This window comes from Clarias gariepinus, chromosome 22 (genome assembly GCF_024256425.1).
Source record: "Clarias gariepinus isolate MV-2021 ecotype Netherlands chromosome 22, CGAR_prim_01v2, whole genome shotgun sequence".
Taxonomy (NCBI): Eukaryota; Metazoa; Chordata; class Actinopteri; order Siluriformes; family Clariidae; genus Clarias; species Clarias gariepinus.
The window spans coordinates 19174603-19199478 of NC_071121.1; the positions used below are offsets into that span (position 1 = coordinate 19174603).

Below are 24876 nucleotides of genomic sequence, written 5' to 3' on the forward strand. Positions count from 1 at the left end.
GTAACCAACCTAATGAATTCAAACCGCCGGTAAATAATAAAGAAGAAGACGTTTTCTTTATGCTAAAGCTCTTGCTAATGAATTAATAAACAAGATGTCGAACAAAATCTCTTAAATCTTAGAATAAATATCCTGTGGATATTCATGTACCAGGAGAAAACAATGCAGGTATAATGTGTGTGATTTATGGAGTGCCAAGTGAAATCAAGAGTTAAAAAAATATGCAGAAAATTAAATTAGGTCAAGTTCTTGATATTAAATGCTAAAAGGTGTCAAGAACACGCAAGGAAGTGTCTAACCAAAGTTTTAATGACATTTAATGACACATTTTTACACTTATTTCGTTTCAGCCCAAAAAAATAACTATTGCTGTAGACAGACCATATTCTGTTGCACTGGGACGCTCATAAATACTGTAATTCAACTTGTCTGCCATATTAATGTGGCCAGCTTGTTCAGTAAACAGCTTGTTCAGTAAACAAATATAACAGTGGAGCTGGAGTCTTTCTGCATGAAACAACATACAGTAATGTTTACATTTTGCAAATGATTTCAGGGAGTCATTTTTTTATATTCGGGTGTTATTGAGCTATGTGTTATACAATAAAGTTTTTTTTGCTGTTTTTTTACTGCAGTTAGTACAGTAGAATCTCGGTAGTTGTTAGGGAGAGAAAGAGATATCTATAGGTGACTGTGATGCAATATAACTTGTTAGTGTGTGTTAGTTATGCTTACAGGTATGTGAACTAAATTGACTTATATACAGAACTTTTATAATGAGAAAAAAATTAATTGTCATGAATATTTGCAAAAACTTATGTCAAACTTGGATTTGGTACTTAATTACTTGTGGAGATGTCTTTACGTAGTATATTTTTAAATAAAATTTAAAATATTTTTTAAACATGTGCAGAAGTTTTTTTTACATGGTTGTTCCTTTTTCTGTCTGCAGCCCATCACTGTAGTTTTTCTGTGTTCCAGGTCAATACACAGCACTTTCATGTTTTTGAAAAGAAAAACTTGGAATAGTGCATCTTTAGGTAAGAATTAATCATCAGGAAAAATAATAATCAGAATCAACAAAGAAATCCACATTGGTAATCAGTCTTTTAACTACATTATAAATATATGCAATATAAGAGTAATAGAATAATGAAAGATTTAGTAATACATTACAATACAGCATGTTTTATCGGTATATTATGTTATTAATAGCTTATAAATACATTAGAGTGTAGCACAGTCTCTAGCAGCATCAGGGCCCTATCCTACTGAATTAATTTTTGCCAGAACCTTTATCTATGTCAGATATTACGTTCCTGATTATTTAAATTACAGTGTAACGGTGCTTTGTGACAATGTCCATTAATAAAATAAACTTGAAGTGATACTTGGAAAGGTTTCATGGTTAGTGCTGTGGCCTTGCATCTTCAGGGTCGAGGGACTGATTTCTTCCTTGGGTCTGTGTATGTGGAGTTTGCAGGTTCTCTCCCCATGTTTGGTAGATTTTTTTTTTTTTAAAAATGGGTAGCCTCCCATAACCCACTGACATGCATATTAGGTCAAACTGCTTTTGTTGTGTGAGTGTTTGTGTGTATACATTATCTGTGCCGGATTGGCATCTGTCGTTTAAAACCACCTTTAAATTTTACAGGCTGAGAAGATTCTGTCGAGGTCTCAATTATGGTAGATTTTCCTGTGCTTCAGATCAGAACACAACACATACTGAAACATAAATTAGTGCATATTTACTAATAATTAATAATTTGTACTAGTGATTGACTATTATTTTTAAAAAATAGTTTTCAAACACAGTAGATTCACTGTCTCCTTTCTCTCGCTATACAGTATATAAAATGAGACATAATAGTAAAAAATATAGCTCAGTGTAAACAGTATGGTATACTATACTGCATTTCATTCCACAGTGTACTTTAAACAGTAGTCCATGATCAGTGGATATTCTGTTGTTGTCTCGATATTTAGATTTGGTCAATAAAAGACTCCCATTTTCTCCCATTTAGTTATTTTTTCTTCCTTTTTTATTTATTTATTTATAAGTTTGTTACAAGTTTGTTCTGTTATCTGTGGACAGTGAAATTAATATTGTGCAGTTTTTTAGCCTATATAATAGGTTACTAGTCTATATAATACCAGGGATTTGATGATTAAATTAAAATTATTGTCATATTAATATTATGTTCTACTCTATAATAATGATAAATGGGAGGGATGTGTCAGGAAGGGCATCCGGCGTAAAACCAGTGCCAAGTTGTTGTGCGGACTGGGTATTCCGCTGTGGCGACCCCTTGCCGGGAGCAGCCGGAAGACCAACAACAACAACTCCATAATAATGATAATACGTTAGATTTATAAATTCCTTGTCAAGCCCCATTTTTTTTCTCTCCAGCGAGGCGCAATGACTGATGGGAACATTTAGTCATGTCCACTTCCAGTGAAATGAAAACCTATTGTTCACTTGTTCTCTACACCATTCACTGTTCCCTTTGAACTGTGCTGTTTCGCTCGACGCTCGGCGGTTTGCACCCTGTGCAGTAATTCTCAGGCAACTTCAAGCCGATCGGAACACAGCCTGTGCGTTTACGTCATCGCGACGTCAGCGCGACTCAATCCTCATTGGCTAGCGGGCAAATTTGAACTACAACCACACTGTTACTAATGCTAAACTGCTAACAACGGCCGCAACGGTGGACAGTCAGATGGAGCATTAAAGGTGGACACCCAAATCCTTTTTCAAAAATCCTCTAAAACACTGACCAGCTGACGAAGACGTGACAGTTTTGTAAGTTATTGCATTTTCATCATTTTAAGCTTCGTTTATTTAATGAGCGAATAGTTGTTCTCGCGTTATTAATTGTGTTTTGTGGCGCAAACAGCGTAGCGACTTAATATAACCGCATTTGCATATACAATACCTGGTATATGGCAGATGAATGTCAATATTTAAGTCAGAACTATTAGTTGACCTAATCTAGATTAAGTTAGTTTAGGTTGCTGAGCTCGGTAAATAATGAAATTGATAAGTTAATGGATTTGGAAGCTGTGTTTTTATATAACTGAACTTTTTTTTTTTAACGTTTTTCCTGCATTTCGCTTAATCGTGATAGATTTCTAGATCCTGATTAATTCATCAGACTTTATTCCCGTTGTATCAGTGCCCCAAATGATCTACTCTATTTACTAGAAGAATGATGCGTTTCTCAAACAATAGCGTTGTTTTGTAAGCCGTTTTCCCTGGCGGTTTCAGGAGCCGTTCATTTATTTTGTTTGGGTCCTTTTCTTAAAAGCAGATCATGGAGCCCGCTGTAATCAACCTTTACAGCTTGTTTGAGAATCTTCGAGCCCATGTCGACGTCCTCAATGACAGTATTGAGCCCCGTAAGTAAGCCCACTGTTATACAGTTTTTACACGTTAATACATCTAAAACAGCATTTCTTTCAGCAAATATAAAACTGTACTTCATCCCATAACATTATGCAGCTTTTGCTCATTATTTATAAATGTTATGTATTTTAGCTATTGAGGTTTTTATTCCTGAACTTTACACTGAGTAAGCATATTATGATTAAGTTGGCATTTCTTATATGCTGTGTTTTTGTATTATTATTATTGTGTTTTCATTAATGAAGTTTGAATAAATCCCTGTCGCATGACTAAGCAAACTCCTGTATAACCAGCACACTAGCTGAACATCACTGACTCTGACATTATTTGCACATTTTAGAGTTCATTCAGATGGCACTGAATTTTGAGGACTGTCGACGTAAATGGCTGAGAGTGGAGCAGGAGTTGGCATCTTGTAAAGAGGTGCTTGCCAAGGCAGAAACGGAGAGAGGTGCGCTGGAGGTCAAGCTAAAACATGCTCGCAACCAAGTGGACGTAGAAATCCGCAGACGACAAAAAGCTGAATCAGACTGTGAAAAATTGGTAGGGGCTTAGTATTCAATCATGTACACACACACACACCCACCCACACAAGCTATTGAATCATGGGGGGGACTTGGTATTGCCGACCTTTTGGCTTCACTTTTGTTAAATCATGGCACTATGTAAAATTTCTGTGTTGTTCATCTAACGTTGTATTTGCCTAATATTAAGACTGGCTACAGTCTGATTAAAAATAAATAAAGTTTACATTTTTAAAAGATGGGTGCTAGCTTTTGAACATTGTTTGTTTTTGTATAGACTTAAAAAACTAATGGCACTAGAAGTGATGCATGAAGACTTTCATGTGTTTATTTGTTTCTAAAATCCTTTTTTTTTTTTTTTTACAAAATGGCCACCATGACCTTTGAGAAGTAATATTAAATTTAATTTAATTTACATTGTCGCAAAGCAGTTTTATAATATTTTCTTATTTGGCATTGCTTTCTCATTTCTTATTTGGCCCCTGCACATGCTTTAGTATGCAAAAAGCACCAAATTACCCTTTCCTGATCACCAAAACATGTACACTACTGGTTTAAAGCAATATACTGATAATTGAGGCTTTTGTTTGGACAGATTTATCAAGTTACTATGTCTGTACGATTAATTGTGCAGCATTTCTAAGGAGCAACAGAACATTTTTATGTTGAATTTAAATAGCTGTCTCAGGTAGTTGTATTTTACTAAGAGCAGCTTTAAATTCACTTTACATTTGTAGACTCAAAAGGTTTAAACCTTCTCCTGTTGTCCTGACAATCAAAGCATCTTAGACCTGTCTCTTATTGAGCACTTGGATATGGTAATACCAGTTTTCTCTTTTGTATGCAGGATCGTCAGATTCAACTAATTCGAGATCTTCTGGTCACCGAGGGTTCTAGTACCAGTATCCAGTTAAACGATGAGCAGCGATCAGCTCTAGCATTCCTCAACGCACGCTCACAAGCACCTGCCAATCTCAACAGCAGCCGAAGGTAAGTGGGGCTAATTGTACAAAAATGTGCACTGACTGGCAAATGTCCATGTGCACAATGTGACGAAAAGAGAATTGGGACTGAACAATTGTGTGGCCAAAAGAAGAATACTTGTTGGATAGGCCAATCAGAAGAAAAAAAAATTGTGTTGCTCGGGAGCTTACTGATTGGACTTTGGATCTCTACAAAAATGCAAAATTGGGGGGAACACCTTAAAGAAAGAAAGTTTTGGACATTTTCTCTTTAATAAAAACATTTTAAAATGTTTGTTTACAAAGATAAAATATTTCATACTCAAAGTAGATGCATATTAGGCTGGAGCTTTCTAATATTTTAATAATCAAGTATTCTACCAAAAATTTAATCGAGGAATCAGATAAAATGTACTTTTGCTTAATTATAAACAGCCATGTAAAATATGTAGAAGAAACAAAGATTAATTGGTTAATCACACTTAATTGTCATTATTCACAATATAAGGAATAGCTTAAAGTTGACTGAGATGAATTAAGTGCATTACAGTGCTATACATTCTTATTTTAAAGCCTTTTCCCAGATGCAAAAACAAAAAAAGGTATTTCAAATGACTTTAAGTATAAAAAAAAAAAAATAAGACAAACATTAAAATAAATAATTATACAAAAACAAGTTGTGCAACTTAACTTTCAACTAAAAAGTTTTCTTCTTTTCCTTGCTGATATTTTTATTGCTCCCTTTCATTTTGGAGCCCGCAACAGAATGCTCCCTCAAATTAATACACAGGTAACTGTTTGCATCTTCTTCTGCTTTGTGGGTGACACAAGCGCTGCTTCTTCGTTGGTGTTTACTGGCGGCTTGCATTCGAAAGCGCTCTGTGTCACACCGAACAAATAATTGCGCAAGCTTTTAAAATTAATTAAAAGAAGCTTTGAGGCAGAAGATTTGCCTCAATAATTCTTTTTTGTAATCAAATTACAAGAGGAATTAGTCAAGTTACTCGAGGAATTGTTTTAGCCTTAATGCATATATAGTTGGACTACACAAATAAATTTTTTACCCAGAAATGGACCTAAATATATTGTTGTGGGTTGCCAACCAAACTGTGGGGAGTGATGGATTTGGGTCATGGACCAATTTAGATCTGTTACACCACTAGTAATGAGTGTACACGGTCAGAGTAACACTACAGCATTTTATAGCCTTATCTTTTTTTACAAATATGTGCTAACGCTAATATTTTTAACTCCTGCTACACTGATGTGTTTCCTGAGAAAATGCTTGCTGCATTTTCACCTAAAGCACATAAGCACAGGTCAGATTAAAATAAAATTTACCCAGTGAAAAACCCAATTCACATTAAATGTAAGTTCTTTTTTAAAAATGGTTACTTTGTCTTTGCAGTGAATTGCCATTATCTAGATCCGTGGTTCTCAAAGTGTGGGGCGCGCCCCACTAGTGGGGTATACAGACATGACAGGGAAGGAATTAGTGGAAAATAATAGGAAAGTACCTATTCTAATTCATGCTTTTATATATTGACAATAAAGATCAGACACTCAAACCTAAACAATCACGCAAAGAAATGGATCATTAATACAAGTAAATTAAAATAACATGAGTAAAAGTGGAACCATAGTGCAACAATAACAGTTTAATGTCGGCATGTTAATTGCAGGGGAACAATATACAAGGAAACATTCGGTATTATATATGTAATTTTATTTATTCCAATGTGTATGCTGATGTTTCTGTATTTTTAGTTAAAATTATTATTTTATCAGGCAGTTCTAGTCTGGCATTTCTAGTTTCCAGTGTGATGATAAAGTTGCTTTTTGATCCTTTAGGCGCTGAACAGATGGGAAGATCAATATCGTTCTACGCTTTTTGTTGGTGTGCAGCATTTTGCGATGATCCCTAAATCAATCGTTGCGCTGTAGAGAATAATGGTGTTTATGCTTTTAAACATGTATAATTTAAGGCGGATGTAGCTTAAAAACAATTTAGAGAGGAAATGTATATGGGTATCTTATTTGCGGGTTTATTTACGCAGCTATTGAATTCGGAGATGCGAATATAAAACTAACTTTACCGCCGTCACAAACCGGCTCCCAAACCAGCGTACTGTATGTAGTGAGCATAATGACGTCAATGGATACACTTGTTACATGGACCACAAAAAAGCAGGTGATTCAGCACTATCAGCCTAATCAACCAAAAAGTTGCGTTTGGATTCATGGTGGGGATGGTGGGGGCAGAGGAGAGACCCATGTGTGTTTTGGTGTTTTAAACCGCTGGCAGCAGACAGCATGAGACCCAACAAAGTAGGAAGACACTTAGAGACAACACAGCCCATTCACGTTAATAAGCCACTAGACTTCTTTAAAAGAAAGCTCTAGATAAGTGACGAAGTCAGCCTGTTATAACAATTGCACGTGTTTTGAACTTTGTGGTATTTGATCTTATTGGTTTAGAAATTAATATTACAGTAAATAGTAAACTTGGCCGATTTCGTTATCATTTTGTTGACAAGTGGGGCTTGAAAATTCGCCCATCCCCTTAAGTGGGAAATGACAGAAAATGTTTAAGAACCACTGGTGTAGATGAACTTTAATCTTTAATAAAGTTTTGATAAACTTTAATAAAGTTTCGATAAACTTTAATAAAGTTTTGATCATGTGAGCCAATTAAAATAAAGGACGTCATCAGGAATTCCTAGACCACCTGACTTAAAAAAAAAAACATCATATATATATGACAGTCATTGACTGCTGTCTAGCTGTGCATTTATTTTAACAGTTTGAAGTATAGAGAAAGCACAGATGAATAAATATACAATAAGCTTAGACACCAAGTTGTTAAATATCAAACAATGCATGATTAATCAACACTGAAAATTAAGACTTAGCAGTCAGTGATGTTCTTAGTGAAAGTTGTTTCACAGTTTTTTGTTTTGTTTTTCTTTACAGGCTGACCACTATTGATGAATCTGCCTCAATTTTGTCAGATATTAGCTATGATAAAACTGATGATTCACTGGTAAGTAGTTATCTTTGTTGAACAATTTTAACATTTACCAATTCTATTTTTCAAACAATATGAGGGGATAGTCCCACAATCGGGTATTTGTAGTAGTCCATGATCAATGTTCTGAATCGTGCTTTCAGTAATCAAAGGCAACCAAAAGAGCAAAAATGACAACATTATTTTGGCCTCAAAACCGTAGAGGGAAAATGCATAGTGTAGTCTATGAATTTTAGCAGAAATATTAAAATAAATAAAATTAATTCCACCCAAATTATATGAATTCCAGCCAAGTGTGTACATGGAAAGTTAGTGAAATTATCTTAAATTTCTATTCAGTAGGTTTCTATATAGTACTGAATATCTATATCTTCTATATAACCAGAACAACTGAAATAGATTACAACCAGGAGTTTAACCTTCGTTGATGCAACTAAACCCAGTTACTTTGTGTCAGTAATTCAAGCTGTGTGATAAATGAATGTTTACTATTTTATTTTATTTTATTTTTTTATTTTTTATCCCCCCTTTGTTTGTTAATTTTGTTCACAGGACTGGGATTCTTCTGTTGTCAGAACTGTCCGACTAAAGAAACGACAGAAGAGAGTAAGCTGATGACTTTTGCCTTCCTACCTTAAAATTAGTTTTGTTTTATTCTGGTTATAAGATCACTAAGTTGGCTGTTATTTTGTAGCGCTCCTCGAGAAACCATACTGATGGACCTCCTGCTGCCGCTAAGCGGTCTCGATCTACAGGCCGCTCCTCTGAGAAAGTAAGCCTTCTAATTAAAAACCAAGTGCTTTATTTAAGCACTCCAAACTAACTACAAATACAAGAGTTTAATATAATTTGAAATAAAAAAAAAAAATAAAAGCTACATTTTTTTTTTCCTGGTCTCTTGCACGGTCACTGCTTCGCAAATTGGGAATAAATTTGCGAAAATGTCTGTTAAGTGTATTTTATAAGAATAAAAAAAAAAAATTATTTTAGAATTTTAATTGAAATGCAAATTTCCTCTTGTACTCGGAAATGATTAGTTCAGTTCAGCCTTTATCCGTCACATACATTACTGCACAGTGAAATTCTTTATTCTTTGCATATCCCAGCTACTTGTTAGGAGGCTTAGGTCAGAGCGCAGTGTGCCATTATATAGCTCCCCTGGAACAAACAGGGTTAAGGGCTTTGCTCAACAGCAGCGAATTGGCAGAGCTCGGGCTCGAACTGCTAACCTTCTGATCAGTAACTCTGAGCATTAACACTGAGCCACCACCACTCATAGTGATGCATGTTTATTAACCAGTGTAAATGGAGCCTTACTGTACAGGTTGCTATGACTTCTCTTATGGGTTTTGCTCATTTTAGTGATAAAGAGCTATTTAAATCTGTACATCTAATAGCATGTTTGACTTGATGTGATAATGTTGCTATTTCTGTGTGTTTTATTTGTGCATTTTATCCACAACCTCCAAACTTATGTGTTGATTTATGAAGGTGTTTGTGTACTTGTATACATAGGGGAATGAGTCTCTGGTGGCCAAGACCACAGTGACTGTGCCTAAAAATGGAGGTCCCATAGAGGCTGTCACCACTCTTGAGGCTGTGCCTTATTGGACCAGAAGCAGGAGAAAGACTGGTAGGTTTAAACAGCATGTATTTTTTTTTTTTTTTTTTTTTTCATTATATATATTAAGTTTATGACCTCTAAAACGTTATCAGTCGCATCAACACGAATGTATTAAAGGTCCTACACATCCCATTTTTCATTAAATGTTAATATGATCTTTAGGGTCCTAATGAAAAGTTTGTATTATACGTTAATTAAAAATTCAAGAGGATTGTGTAAAAAAAAACACTACTTTTACCTGGTAAAAACTAGCTCTGTTCTCAGCAACCTGTTTCAGTACATGCTAATTTAAATGCTCATGACCTCTGCTGAGCCCGTCCCCCAGTTCTGTGGGGCGTGTCTTCACAACACACGTGGGGTATAGCCACGGAAGTGTAGTCCAGTGCGGGCAATGCTTTGGACTGCATTACCCACAAAGCATTGCCCACAACGCAGTGCTTTGTGGGTAATGCAGTCCAAACTGGAAAACGCTGGATTATGGAGCCTGAGCCTGTTTTTATCAGTCGTTTTTGGTTTGATTTAAGTACGGAACCTACGCGGAAGTTTGTAATATCGCCTGACAACGCAGAAATTAAGAGAATGGACATGCATCGACTCGATTTGTCTTTCTCATCACTGCATGGGCATGAATTAACGGGCTGTTGCGCTGCCGCGAGCAACAACAACAAAAACCGGAGAAGTTTACCGAGAGAGATACGGACGCGATGTGTTTACTGATGTGTTTACATGACTTCTTAATCTTCGACAGACATCGTTATAAACCATCTAACGTAACAAAGGTAAGCATAATATAGTTTTCCGACTACGTACACAGTTTGCAACTAGACAATCACCTTAATGCATTGTTTATTATAAACGGGCGATTAGGGATTATACAGAGACGGATGTACACAGAGAAGAAGCCATAACCATGTTCTATGAGAGTATAAGTTAACTTGCACTCCGCATTCATCGTGATTATTAGTAAAGGCGATCTGCAAAGACTCATAGTAAAAGGAATTACACTCACTGAGCCTGGTGAAGATGAAGCAGGTACAGAGCCGATTTTCAGGAGCAGCTTCCTAGTAAAACCTGCTTTATATTGACCCGCGTTTATAAAGCAGTCTGGTGAAAATTGATTATCGCAAACATGAACGCATTTAGGTCAATCAGCGGGGACGTTAGCTTCAAAAACTAAATTCAGCCACTGAATTTGGATTTGAATTATCTGACCTCAGTGGCTCAGATACCTAACCCTAGGTAGGTACCCTAGGTCACTAACCCTAGGTAGTGAATGACGACTGCTGTGTTCGCTATTACACCCAACAACTGTACACAACACTCGCTTAGGCGCCATTTTGCTCCAGCGGCGAAAAACAATGGCCGACAGCTTCTTCTCACTCGGGTCTTTGCTAAAACACCAGTGTCAATCAACTTGTGTAGGAGCGGCCTCTGTCGGTGTGGCATCACACGGCAAGGCATTTGAGATTGGCCTGATTTCAGAAGGGGCGTGTTATTGTAATAAATGAAAAGAAAACACTGGGCGGCTCTTTATCATCGTAGAGTGGTTGTGTACGCACTCTCCTAACACACAGTTCAGTCCAAACGGCTTAAAAAAGTGCATGTAGGCCTGTATGACCCCTTTAATTTTTGATGTAACTTTAATATCCAGTAGTAAATATAATAGTCATGCCACCCTGTGTGTCTGTTAAAGAATTAGGTCTTTGAATTGGTAAAAAAAAAAAAAAAAAAAAGCTCAGTTTTATTAATCACGGTTTTTTGATCGAGGAGACATTTTGTTACAAAAGTGGGCTGCATCACACTTCCTACATAGCAAAATGAGCAGATTGTCCCTGGTGAGCAAGCAGAGGGCGACAGTACCAAGGAAAAACCCTGAGATGGTAATGAGTAGAAACCTTGAGAGGACCCAGACTCAACAGGGAACCCATCCTTATTTGGGTGAAACAGAAAGCAGGAAATTATCTGCATTTATACTGTGTTAGGTGGCAGCCTGTTCAGCTATAACAGTTGGTGTTAATTGATGTTAATATGGAGTCCAGGTAGTTATTGGAGACTCAGGTAGACTTGTAGGAAATTCTAGTCTTTAACTATCGAGCAACTGCAGCCAAGTCAAGCCCTCAGAAAAACAGCTATCAACACCAGTCGAGGCCAGAACCATCTTCATGGTAGAGTGAAACCATCCCCAGACGCATCCCAGAGAGACATACTTATCCTGGTCCATGTGACGAGATCTCCAACCAGACGCGGGGCACCAGGATGAGTCAAGACAGGTCTGGAGGGCAGAGGAGTCTGAATCACTGGCAGCTCAGGAACGACGATGTGTAGCTCGGCGAAGAGAGGGAAAAGAGAGAGAACAGAAGAGGGGAGCGCAGAAGAGATAATAGTTAGGTATGGTCACAGTCGTATAATGTGGATGTAAATTTAGTGTAGAGTGCAGAAGAGACTCCGGCAGGACTAACTATAACAGCATAACTAAAAGGCAGAGCCAGGAGGGAACACGGACATGATGGCTCTCTGGGATGTAAAGCAAACAATCACCTCACCGTCAACAAACCTGAGTGATCATTGAAAGTGGGGAAAAAGGTAATATTATCTACATGAGCTTCAAATAAAAGACTGGAGGTCTTTTACTGTTGCTCTTGATGGAACAGAAAGGCCATCTAAAGTTAGTGTGATCTAAAATCTTACTTTTAGCTGAATGCGGTGACTAGAACTTCTGTCTTATCAGGATTATACAGAAAGAAGTTAATTAGCATACAATCTTTTATGTCCTGCACACATTGCTCAACTTTTTTCTCATCTGGTTTTTCTGTGACATATAACTGTGTGTCGTCAGCATAACAATGAAAACTAATACCATGTTTACGAATTATGTTGCACAGCATGTAAAGGGGGAAAAAAAGCAGTGGGCCTTAAACTGTACTTTGTGGAACACCAAACTCTACTAGAGAGCATGCAGAATCATCGCCATTTAAGTCTACATACTGATAACGATCGGTCAACTAGGATCTGAGCCAGGAGAGGGCTGTACCCTTAATTCCTACTACATTTTCTAATCTGTGAAGAAGAATACTATGATCAATGGTGTCAAAAGCTGCCCTGAGGTCAAGTAATACAAGCAAAGTTGCACAACCCTGATCAGAGGCCAATAGGAGGTCATTTACTACTTTAACGAGTGCTGTTTCTGTGCTGTGATGAGGCCTAAATCCTGACTGATACAGTTCATGTATGCTATTTCGATGTAGATATGAGCATAGCTGCTCCACTACTATCTTTTCGAGAATCTTAGAAATGATTGGAAGGTTTGATATTGGCCTGTAACTGGACAGCTGACAGGGATTAAGGTCAGGTTTCTTAATAATCGGTTTAATAACTGCTAATTTAGAAGGTTTTGGAACATAACCAATGCTGAGTGAGGAATTAATTATTCTCAACAGGGGTTCAGTTATTGCTGATACTATCTGTTTAAGAAAATGTGTCGGTAAAGGATCCAATGTACAGGTTGATAAAATTGCAGAAGAGATGAGTAAAATAAGTTCATTCTCTTCAAGGGGAGTAAAGTATTCTAGGTTCTGATGTGACATAGTTAGTTTAACATCTGCATCAATTGCATTGTCCGGTTTCTTAATTTTATGCCTGATATTTACAATTTTATTATTGTAAATAAGAAGTTATTAAGATTATATAAGTTATATAAGAGTGGAGAAATGTGGATCTAACTATACTAAGAGCTTTTCTATAGTTCAGGGTGCTCAATAACAATTTAGTTTGACGCCGTTTATGTTCTAATTTCCGAGCCGTCTTTTTTCGTGCGTACGTGTGTGGTCGTTATACCAGGGAGCAAGTCTCTTATCCCTAATAATTTTTCTTTTAACTGAAGCTACATTATCTAAGGTATAACGGAACGTCGACTCTAAATAATAATTCGCCTGATCGAGTTCTGTGGGGCCAGACGGTGATCCGATCAAAGTTAACTATTGGAGATTACTGGTAAAGCTCTACGTGGTATTTGATGTGAATGTACGTTTAATACGGTGGCGCGGTGCTGTGCATCCATTATCACTATAACACACTTTAATTGAGACAAGATAATGATCTCATATAATTTTAGACAGTGGAATTGTGAATAAATTTCTTATGCTTAATCCAAAAGATATTATTAAATCTAAAGTGTAACCTGCTTTATGAGTGGGTCCTACTACACACTAATTTGCTCCTACTGTGTCCAGTATGGACATAAATGCTCTATGCAGAGGGTCTTTTGGATTCTCAAAATGAATATTAAAATCATCAGCAATTAACACTTTGTCTACAGAAATGACTAGGTTTAAAAGGAAATCTGCAAATCCACAAAGAGATTCAGAGTATGGCCCTAGAGGTCTGTAAATGATTAGCGGGAGCGAATGAGCTGACTGCATATTTGTAGCTACACTTATGTTACTGTATAACCTTTAAATCAATTGAATTTGTGTCCATGTTTTTGTACGATAGACAGATTATCATTGTAAATAACTGCGACGCCTCCTCCTCTACCATTTAACCGACGCTGGTGTATGTAGTTGTATCCAGGAGGACTAGCTTCATTTAGAGCCATATACTTTTACTCTGTTTACCTGAAACCTGGATTAAACAGGATATCAAATTCCTGATCTGTGATAATTTCATTAACAATAACTGCTTTTGATGCGAGAGATCTAATATTTAACAGTCCTAGCTTCTGGCTGCGCATTCAGTGTGATTCGAGTTTGTGGTCTTTGTTAATTAAATTACTAAATCAGACTTTGAGTCTTTCTACATTTTTGCTTAGCTCGGGGTCTCAATATGATGAACCCTGAGTGACGAACCAGTGGCCTGGGCTCTGGATCGTCACCGATTAACTAGGCCTCCTCTGAGACTGAGCTATACTACAAGAAATGAGAGCAGCGCCTTTCTAACACACACCTATCACAAGTAAAATTACCACTAACGACAGAGGAAGAATGTCTAAACATCCTGCACTCCACACATTGAACATGCTGAATATTATCCATTATCTCTTACCTGAGTTTAGTTGTTTTGAACTGAATTCCGTTTGTTGTTCTTAGACAAACAAACTTATAGCACAGACAACTGAAGTGTAATAGTATGAAAAACTTAACAAAAACTAGTTGCTATTAATATTATTATTGTATAAACGGAAAAACTATATAATACAAACGCAAAACTTTCGCAGCAACAATACAAAAACAGGAAGCTATATCACCAACCAAATGTTGGAGTACTTTATCTTGTGTGCACCACAGTCACCTTTAACCTCTCCTCCTACTTCACACGCAGCAGAAGCAACATTTTAGTGATTTACACTACTACTTCACAAACTTTAGCTTTCTTTGTGGTTTGAGTGATTTTGAATTAAATGAGATTTCTTGACTCTTTTTAAACTTATTATTTGTCCACAGTAAGGTTATCTTTAATTTATTAGCATTCATCTTGGCTGATTGAATTAGGGGTGATGTCCTTTCTGCTTCTATTTTCTTTAGCTGCCATGGTTTGGGACACTGCAGACACAGATTCTGTGCAGTCTGTAGACGTAGTAAAACGGACTGAGATCAGAACAGAGCCCAGCACACCGCAGACCAATGGAGTTGTCCGTCTGCATGAGTTTGTTTCCAAAACGGTATGCTCTATGTCATATTGATGTCACTAATTTAATATTGTTTAAATATTTACTTTTTTTTATCACTGTTTAAAAAAAAAAAAAAACTCAACATGCTTTTTAGGTGATAAAGCCCGAGTCATGTGTCCCTTGTGGAAAGAGGATCAAGTTTGGAAAAATTTCCCTGAAGTGCCGGGACTGTCGTGTGGTCACCCATCCTGAGTGTCGAGAGCGATGTCCCCTGCCCTGCATCCCTAACATGTCTGGGACACCAGTAAAAATTGGAGAGGTAGGATGTTTATTATTATTATTGTTGTTATTTTTAATCTGGAAAATTGGTTTAAAGTAAATTTATTCTTTATACCTACGAGTCCAGTAAAAACATATAAATTTTCATACCATCTTTATCTTAGAGAATTTATAGGACTTGAAAGAAATGAATCTCAATGTTTCGGACGTGATCACCCCAGCTTTTAAATATGAGTCAATGTTTAGTTTGGTTTTCACTAGTAATTAAAATGAGGTGCTGTTGCATGAATTTCATTTATTTCCAATGTTGGAAGGTCCTGTGGAATGGAATGACTGTGCTATGAGAAAAATGTGCTGAACTTGTTTAAAAATGTGTTGCAGGATATACTTTTCAAAATCAAATTAAAATTTTATTTGTCACATACACAGTCATACACAGTACGAAATGTAGTGAAATGCTTACACGACTGCCATTGACTCTAAAAGAGAATTAAAGTTTACAAATAAGAAATAAATATGAATAAAAGAAATACTATAGAAAATTAAATGGAAAAATTTAATTAAACTAGGAAAAATAGAACTAAAAATAGAAATGTGCTAGGAAAAATAGAACTAAAAATAGAAATATACTGTACAAATTGAAATATACTGTACTGGTTGTGCAAATATGCATAGAACAAAGTGTCTTTGTGCAATGGTCCAGGATGTAAACGTACAACATGTGGTGTAGATATGAAGGAAGGTGTGCGTTTTAATTGTCCATAGTGTCCATGGATGTAAAAAGATTGATTGATTTGGTCAATTATGAAAAGATTGTGTTAGTTCTGCATAGTGGTGTGGTTGTGGTTGAGAGACCTTATCGCCTGCGGGAAGAAGCTCCTCCTCAGTCTCTCTGTGTTGGCTGTCAGGGAGCGGAATCGCTTCCCAGACTTTTTTGTTTAAAATTCATCATTTGTAGTTCCTAGTATTGATGTTAATAATAATTTACTATGTTGTTTTGTAGGGCACTCTTGCAGACTATGTCTCAGTCACTTCCCCCATGATTCCACCACTAGTGGTCCACTGTGTGAATGAAATTGAGCAGAGAGGTCTACATGAGGTCAGTGAGTTAACTAGTTTGTAATAATTTGACTAGTGCAGAATCAGCTCTTGCAGCTTGTTTAATTAGCTTTGGTTTTTTTGGGATCTCTTACTAGACTGGTCTGTACCGTCTGTCTGGTGCTGATCGAATGGTGAAGGAACTGAAAGAGAAGTTTTTGCGTGGAAAGACTATTCCTTTGCTAAGTAAGGTGGAGGACATTCATGCTATTACTGGCCTTCTCAAGGACTTCCTGAGAAACCTCAAAGAGCCACTGCTCACCTTCCGCCTCAACAGTAATTTTATGGATGCAGCAGGTGAGTCTGAACTAGAGCAAAATGTCATTAGGCTATCACACCACAGGAATTTTATATGTAGAATTTTATATTTTAATAATGAAGTTTATATGGATTCTGTACCAAAGGGTATTTTTGTTATAGTAAAATTTCTATTTAGTCCAAGAATGTTTCTGGAGCAATATACGATTAGGCTTATTTAGTCCAAGTCTGTATCCTGTTTGAATGCACAGACAACTGTATTTTTATTTTTTTTATTTTATTTATTTTTTACCTGGAGCTTGTGGTGATTGTGTAACCATGTTTATTTTCAGAGGTAGCCGATGAAGACAATTCCACTGCACTGATGTACCAAACTATCAGTGACTTGCCTCAGCCCAACAGGGACACTCTGGCCTTCCTGATCATCCATTTGCAGAGGTAGGCAGCAGCACAGTGAGGTATTTTTTTCACAGAACAGAAGTTTACCCTTTGGTTTGTATTTTGTATGCTGTGTCGGCATGGATTTGCTTTGTCGAAGGCTGTTTTAAACAAAAGTGGAAATTACAAGTACTTAATTATAAAATGCAACATTAAACTTAAACTGGCTTGCTAGATGATATAACGTAGTACATCTTTTAATTATTATTGGAAGAACTTGGGTAGAGTTTAAAATCTATTTTTATCTTCTCTGCCTATGTAGCTACTTAATCCCTTGGTTATTTTGCCTCACATGTATGCTTATTTCAGTGTGCTTCATATAAAAATTTGATTTAAAACCCTTATTATTAACCTTATTCAGTTTAATTTAAAAGTTGTACTTCGTAACTTCCACTAAACAGAAATGAACATGACCGAAGTCAGTTTACTGGTTATACTCCAAACTATGAAAATGTTCAGTCGTGGCCAAAAGTTTTGAGAATGGCACAAATATTAGTTTTCATGAAGTTTGCTGCTAAACTGCTTTTAGATCTTTGTTTCAGTTGTTTCTGTGATGTACTGAAATGTAATTACAAGCACTTCATACGTTTCAAAGGCTTTTATCGACAATTACATAACATTTATGCAAAGAGTCAGTATTTGCAGTGTTGGCATTCTTTATTCATGGCTGTGTTTTTGGGCAAAATTGTGAGTGAGCCCGCTCCCTTGAAGAAGAAGCAACCCCACACATGAATGGTCTCAGGATGCTTTACTGTTGGCATGACACAGGACTGATGGTAGCGTTCACCTTTTCTTCTCCGGACAAGCCTTTTTCCAGATGCCCCAAACAATCGGAAAGAGGCCTCATCGGAGAATATGACTTTGCCCCAGTCCTCAGCAGTCCATTCACCAGACTTTCTGCAGAAGATTAATCTGTCCCTGATGTTTTTTGTTTTTTTTTTGAAGAGAAGTGGCTTCTTTGCTGCCCTTCTTGACACCAGGCCATCTTCCAAAAGTCTTCGCCTCACTGTGCGTGCAGATGCGCTCACACCTGCCTGCTGCCATTCCTGAGCAAGCTCTGCACTCCAATCCCGTAGCTGAATCCTTTTTAGGAGACGATCCTGGCGCTTGCTGGACTTTCTTGGACGCCCTGAAGCCTTCTTAACAAGAATTGAACCTCTTTCCTTGAAGTTCTTGATGATCCTATAAACTGTTGATTTAGGTGCAATCTTAACCTACGTTTACACCGCAGGTCTTGATGCCTAATTCTGATTTGTTGCCCATATCTGTTTTTTTTTTTTTGACAGTCTGTTTACACGGTCTTTCAACTATGAGTCATATCCGATACATGTGTTTACACTTGCCATGCCATTTGAGGTTCTTGCGCTACACACTAGCCAAGATAGACGAAGGTGAGGTACGCTCGACACTCTGCGATATATGCAAAGTTGGCGAAACGTCACCATGGTTTTAAAATGGAGGAGGAGAAAAAAACCGCATAATTGCAGCCTGCGCATATGCTTCATTCACCAAATACTGATTTCTTAATGTTATTTAGCCCAAATAAGCATTAAAAGGCGGGGGCCTGGGTGCTTTTCCTTTTCCATGTCACCTGCGATGTTATAATTCCACACGCGCTTCCACCGGAGAGTAACATTACGTCATTAAACCGCGAAGAAGTCACAGTTTTAATGACGTACAGAACACAGTGACTCAGGAAATCCGATCTGTCTGTTTACACGACAATCACATTAACACATATCTGATTTATATCTGTTTTATTTCCACATATGAAGGAGGCCTGAAATCGATCTCGAAATATCGGAATGCATGCTTTTTTTTTTCCCTGTTTACATGGACATAGAACATATCCGATATGTGTCACATATGAGCAAAAAAACGGAATTGGATCACATTTACCTGACAGTGTAAACGTAGCCATAGTAGCCACAATATCCTTGCCTGTGAAGCCATTTTTATGCAACACAATGAGGCGTTTCTTTGCAGGGTTTGGATGTCCAAATTGCTATATTATGGTTCTCAAACATTTTCTGTCATTCCCCACTTAAGGGGGTGGGCGAATTTTCAAGCCCCACTTGTCAACAAAATGATAACGAAAACGGCCAAGTGTACTATTTATTGAAAAATCTATTTCTAAACCAGTAAGATCAAATAACACCAAGTTCAAAACAGATAAAATACACGTGCAATTGTTATAACAGGCTTACTTTGTCACTTATCTAGAGCTTTATTTCAAAGAAGTTAAGTGGCTTATTAACGTGACTGGGGTGTGTTGTCAATAAGTGTCTTCCTACTTTGTCTCCACCATGAATCCAAGCGCAACATAGGCTACATCATGTTTTTCTTTCGGCTGGGTTTTTGGTTGATTAGGCTGATAGTGCTGAATCGCCTGCTTTTTTGTGGTCCATGTAACAAGTGTATCCATTGACGTCATTATGCTCACTACATACAGTACGCTACTGTGTTATGGTCTAAAATGCCCCCGACCTAGGCCATGGATTGCCCACCTAAATTCATAGGTTTATGGTTTACAAATGACAAATTATAACAAATGAATTTAATTATAAAGTAAGCAATATAAAAAAAATTTGTATAGGTGAAAATATATATAAATTATATATTTTTTTCATATACAACATTTTTTTTTATATTGCTTATTTTATAATAAAAATCGTTTCTTGTAATTTTTCACCACAAACAATATTTATTTTGTGTAATTTGTGATAAATAATTTATTTGTACATTGACAAACCCCTGCAAAATAAATGTGCCATAAAATAATAATTTTGGGGGATTTGTATTAATCGTCTCGACGAGTGTCACGTGCCTAGGGTTAATTATAATAGTAATAATATATTTGATAATAATAAACCTTTGAATGTATGTCCTAATATAATAATTGATAGAGATTATGTAGGGGGGCAATCCGTGGCAGGGGGGCACTTTAGCGCATAACACCTGTTTGTGTCCGCGGTAAAGTTAGTTTGATATTCGCAACTCCGAATTCAATAGCTGCGTAAATAAACCCGCGAATAAGATACCCAGATATATTTCCTCTCTACATTGTCTTTAAGATACATCCTACTTAAATTATACAAGTTTAAAAGCATAAACACCATTATTTTCTACGGCGCAACGAATGATTTAGGGATCATCGCAAAATGCCGCACACCAACAAAAAGCGTAGAACGATATTGATCTTTCCTTTTGCAACTTTGTTTCCACACTGGAAACTAGAAATGCCAGACAGGTACTGCCTGATAAAATATTAATTTTTAACAAAAATACAGAAACATTAGCATACACATTGAAATAAATGAAATGACATATATAATACCGAATGTTTCCTTATATATTGTTCCTCTGCAATTAACATGCCGACGTTAAACCGTTATTGTTGCACTAATGCAGTTATTGAAAAAAGAGCTTGGCCTCTCCAAATCAGCACTACTCTGTATTACACTAATGGAACAATTCATATAGGTCCTTATGACTGACTGACTTACTTACTCACTCACTCACTCACTCACCCCCAAAATGGGAAAATTTATTAGATCCAGCAGTCCACAGATACAGTAGTTACATCTAGAAAATGAGGTAAAAACAATCCTATAAAGTATTTTAGTGCTGCCAAATTAGGACTACAGTACAAAAAGAACTCCATAGTAATGTTACTTTTGCTAAATTGGGCGAAAATTATGATATGGTAGGTATTCTTATTTGATCGAAATTTCATCCAAGAAAAACTGTACACACTGCAATGCGAAATATTTTTATTTTTGCAGAGTTGCTCAAAGCCCGGATACTAAAATGGATGTGATTAATCTGTCTCGTGTGTTTGGACCTACTATTGTGGGTCATGGTGTACCTGATCCACAGCCAATGACTATTCTGCTGGACACAAAGAGACAACCTAAGGTAGAGGCAAGAAATAAATGTCTAATGTTGTGCTGTGTATACAATAAAAAGTAATATTATGCCTACTAATAATGTCCTAAATATTGAAGTCATTGTTCAGATCCAGTGGAACAATTGTCCTGTGACTTTTTTTTATTTTTTTATTTTTTTTTAAATAAAGTTTATATTTGTTTAAATAAAATAAAAAATATAAACATTTGTTTCAGGTTGTTGAACGCTTGCTCAGCTTGCCTACAGAGTACTGGAGCCAATTCACGATGGTGGAGCAGGACCACCATCAAGCTCATGCTGATCACATGATCATTGAGAACACCAATGTTTATTCCACTCCAGACCAAAAAGGTATCGTGTTTTGCATTAAATGAAAAACTTAAGAGGGATGTTCTCCAGAAATGTCATTAATTCATTAAAAATGTCTAGAAGCCTAAAGACTTAGTCAATTAGTGTTAATTAATTGCTACCTGTTGATTTAAAGAGAATAATGAAGTTTATTTAGGGAATAAACAACCTTCGAAATGTACATAAAAGCTTGGAGTTGAAATGGTGCTTGAAAGGAGACCTAACTGAAATGGTGGCTGTAGTGGTTTTTGTCTATTAAAGACAACTTTTTAAATTATTTTTATTTTTAATTTTTTTATCACGTTGCTTGAAGCGCAGCTGCAATGGCTGTTACAACTTCATTTTTCGTTCTACCTATATATGCCCTAATTTTGCACAACCATGATGAAGAAATTTGTGCAGTGCATTTACAGTATAAATAGTGCTTGACCTTAGCAGACTTGTCATTATTTGCAGTGAGCATGTTTGGCCCCCTCACCACTCCAGAGCAGCAGATGAGCAAGACTTCATCTTCTAGTTCTCTCTCTCAGCGTATGAAAAATGCTACACTCGGCGTCATCACTCCCAAGTAAGTGTTATTCAGGCATCATTCATTAATATCTACTGTATTTTGTATTTACATTTTGAAACTGTTTTATATAGTTCAAATTCCAGAGGAGCTGATCGTCACTATTTTGGCTCTGTTTTTATAGGTTTGGTAGCAAGAGTAAATCTGCTGTGAGCTTCAGTCGCCAGGGTAACTTTTTCGCCTCTCCACTGCTAAAGTAGCCAGCAAAAGGCCAAAGATTTCTAGAGCTACTGTATTCTGCACAATTAATCAATATTTACAATCAATGTATAGAACAACAAATGTTTTAATCATTTTCCCTTTTATGTTTTGATGGGGGTTTTGGATTTTTTATTTTTTATTTTTTTTTTATAACTGATTACACATGGACAGGCAAAAATATGCACTTCCATTGTCTACTACGTTTATATCAAAGTGTGTGTGTGGGGAGTTCTTTATTAAGAAGCCCAAAATTGATAACATTTTATCCCAGTTTTTATCATATTTGTGTATATATTTATATCAGCTAGTTTAGGCAAATCTCATAATATGCATAGTTCACATTCCTATGCAAACATTTGCTTCGCTTTGTGTCTTTTTGTTGTGTAAGAGGATGATCAACAAAATGAGGCCATGCATAGTGGAGTTTCTTTCCCCCAGTATGCTATTTTCTTTTATTTCATGGCTATTTACCTGTGTTTAAAAAAAAATAATAATTTTGTACCTTATTCTGACTCATTATTGGATTGTATAAAAATAGCAAATTACCTTTCATTGATTTTTTTTTTTCTTTCTTTCTCTTGAACCCAACAAAGTACCATTATGTACCTGTTATAGCTATGCTAGAGAGAGCATTATCTCTCTTTTTGTTCTTTTTTTTTGTGTGTGTAACTTTCAATTAAATCATCTTCATTCACAGTAGCCTTTCCTTTGAGCTGTCAGTATTTTATTTCCTGTTTTTGTTGTTGGAGAAAATGATATGCCTGGTCTAAACTTTTATTCATGATTGTGCTGTTATGGAACAATTTTTGTACAAGATCAAAAAGTTAGTTTCGAATAAGTTAGTGTTTCATTTACTTATCTAATTTTTAGGGGTATTTAAAAACTACAGGCCTTCAGATCTTGAGCTGGGCAAAGTGGAACATGAGTTACAGAAAGATATGTATGAATATATATTTTAAATGATTTCTTTATTTTTTAGTACATTTCAGGTGGTTATTTTGGTTATTCCAAATAGTTTTGTAACAGCTGTGATAGTCTACCTGTTTTCCTCCTTGCTTTGCTTTCATAGAAAGCTCTCTATAGTTTCCATGTTGGTTAATACTTTTAAAATACCAAATGCAGTCTTTACAGACAAATTCCATAGCACAAATCAAAGATCAACATTTACAGTTATTAACTGTATAAACAGTCAATCTCACAAAGCACATTTGGGCAACAAAAATACCTGTTAGTCACATGTTTCTGAATTTTTAGTCATAAAAAAAAATTGGTGGGTTTAAACAAAAATTTGTTAAACAAACATTGGCTGAACTTGTTGAGCTAAAGCTAATCTTTTTTTACATACTTATGCTTTGAGTCTTTGTTGTATAGCACAAAAAAGGAATTGTCCTTGCTGGTCCAAAACTCTCAGTAGGGACTGTATAATGAATCAGCGCTAGGTTAAAATTAATAAAACATATTATGACATATTATAACGTGTGTGTATGTGTGTGTGTATATATATATATATATATATATATATATATATGTATATGTAATAGTGCAGCACGGTGTACCTCTCCTCTGCTTATCCTGTTCATGGTTACAGGGGCCTGGAGTCTCTCCAAGGGTGGTCCCTGAACGGGGTGTCAATTGCAGAATAAACAAGTATGCATACACTCATTCACACATGACAGGAAATTTTAAAATGTCAATTAATCTAATCTACATGTCTTTGGACTGTGGAAGGAAACCTGGGTACCCATATGAAACTCACCAAGCATGTGGAGAACATGCAAACCTGAAGCAGGAATCAATTCCTCAACCGCTTAGCACAGTATGATGTACTTACACTCACCTAAAGGATTATTAGGAATGCCTGTTCAATTTCTCATTAATGCAATTATCTAATCAACCAATCACATGGCAGTTGCTTCGATGCAGTTAGGGGTGTCGTCCTGGTCAAGACAATCTCTTGAACTCCACACTGAATGTCAGAATGGGAAAGAAAGGTGATTTTAAGCTATTTTAAATGTGGCAGGGTTGTTGGTGCTAGACAGGCCGGTCTGAGTATTTCACAATCTGCTCAGTTACTGGGATTTTCACGCACAACATTCGTTGTAAACCCTAGAAATGGGTGTGAAAAGGGAAAACTTAAAATACTGGGAATCCTGGAAAAATGTTGCCTGGTTTGATGAATCTCGATTTCTGTTAAGATGTTCAAATGGTAGAGTCAGAATTTGGGGTAAACAGAATGAGAACATGGATCCATCATGCCTTGTTACCACTGCAGGCTGCTGGTGGTATAATTCAATTTCAATTCAATTCAATTTTATTTGTATAGCGCTTTTAGCAATTTTCATTGCCGCAAAGCAGCTTTACACAGTCAAAAGAATTATTTAAGTTTGTATGAAATGTGAATTTGTATGAATCAAAATGGTCAGTTTGTCCCTGGTGAGCAAGCCGAGGGCGACAGTGGCAAGGAAAAACTCCCTGAGATGGTAATAGGAAGAAACCTTGAGAGGAACCAGACTCAACAGGGAACCCATCCTCATTTGGGTGAAACAGAAAGTAGTAAATGATCTGCATTTATACAGTGTGTAGGGTGGGAGGCAGTTCAGCTATAATAGCTGATGTTAATTGATGTTA

General features: G+C 36.4%; 1 protein-coding gene across 1 annotated transcript; it reads left to right on the forward strand.

Moving 5' to 3' along the window:
• The first annotated feature begins 2364 nt into the window (after window positions 1-2364).
• racgap1 (Rac GTPase activating protein 1) lies at window positions 2365-23552 on the forward strand. Its single transcript, XM_053483348.1, has 17 exons — window positions 2365-2803; window positions 3312-3399; window positions 3747-3949; window positions 4778-4920; window positions 7866-7935; window positions 8473-8526; window positions 8615-8692; window positions 9436-9553; window positions 15064-15200; window positions 15304-15468; window positions 16432-16527; window positions 16625-16823; window positions 17117-17222; window positions 21008-21140; window positions 21347-21482; window positions 21936-22047; window positions 22172-23552. Exons 2-17 carry the CDS (start codon window positions 3315-3317, stop codon window positions 22245-22247), a joined length of 1911 nt encoding a protein of 636 aa, XP_053339323.1. The 5' UTR covers window positions 2365-2803; window positions 3312-3314; the 3' UTR covers window positions 22248-23552.
• The last annotated feature ends 1324 nt before the right edge of the window (window positions 23553-24876 follow it).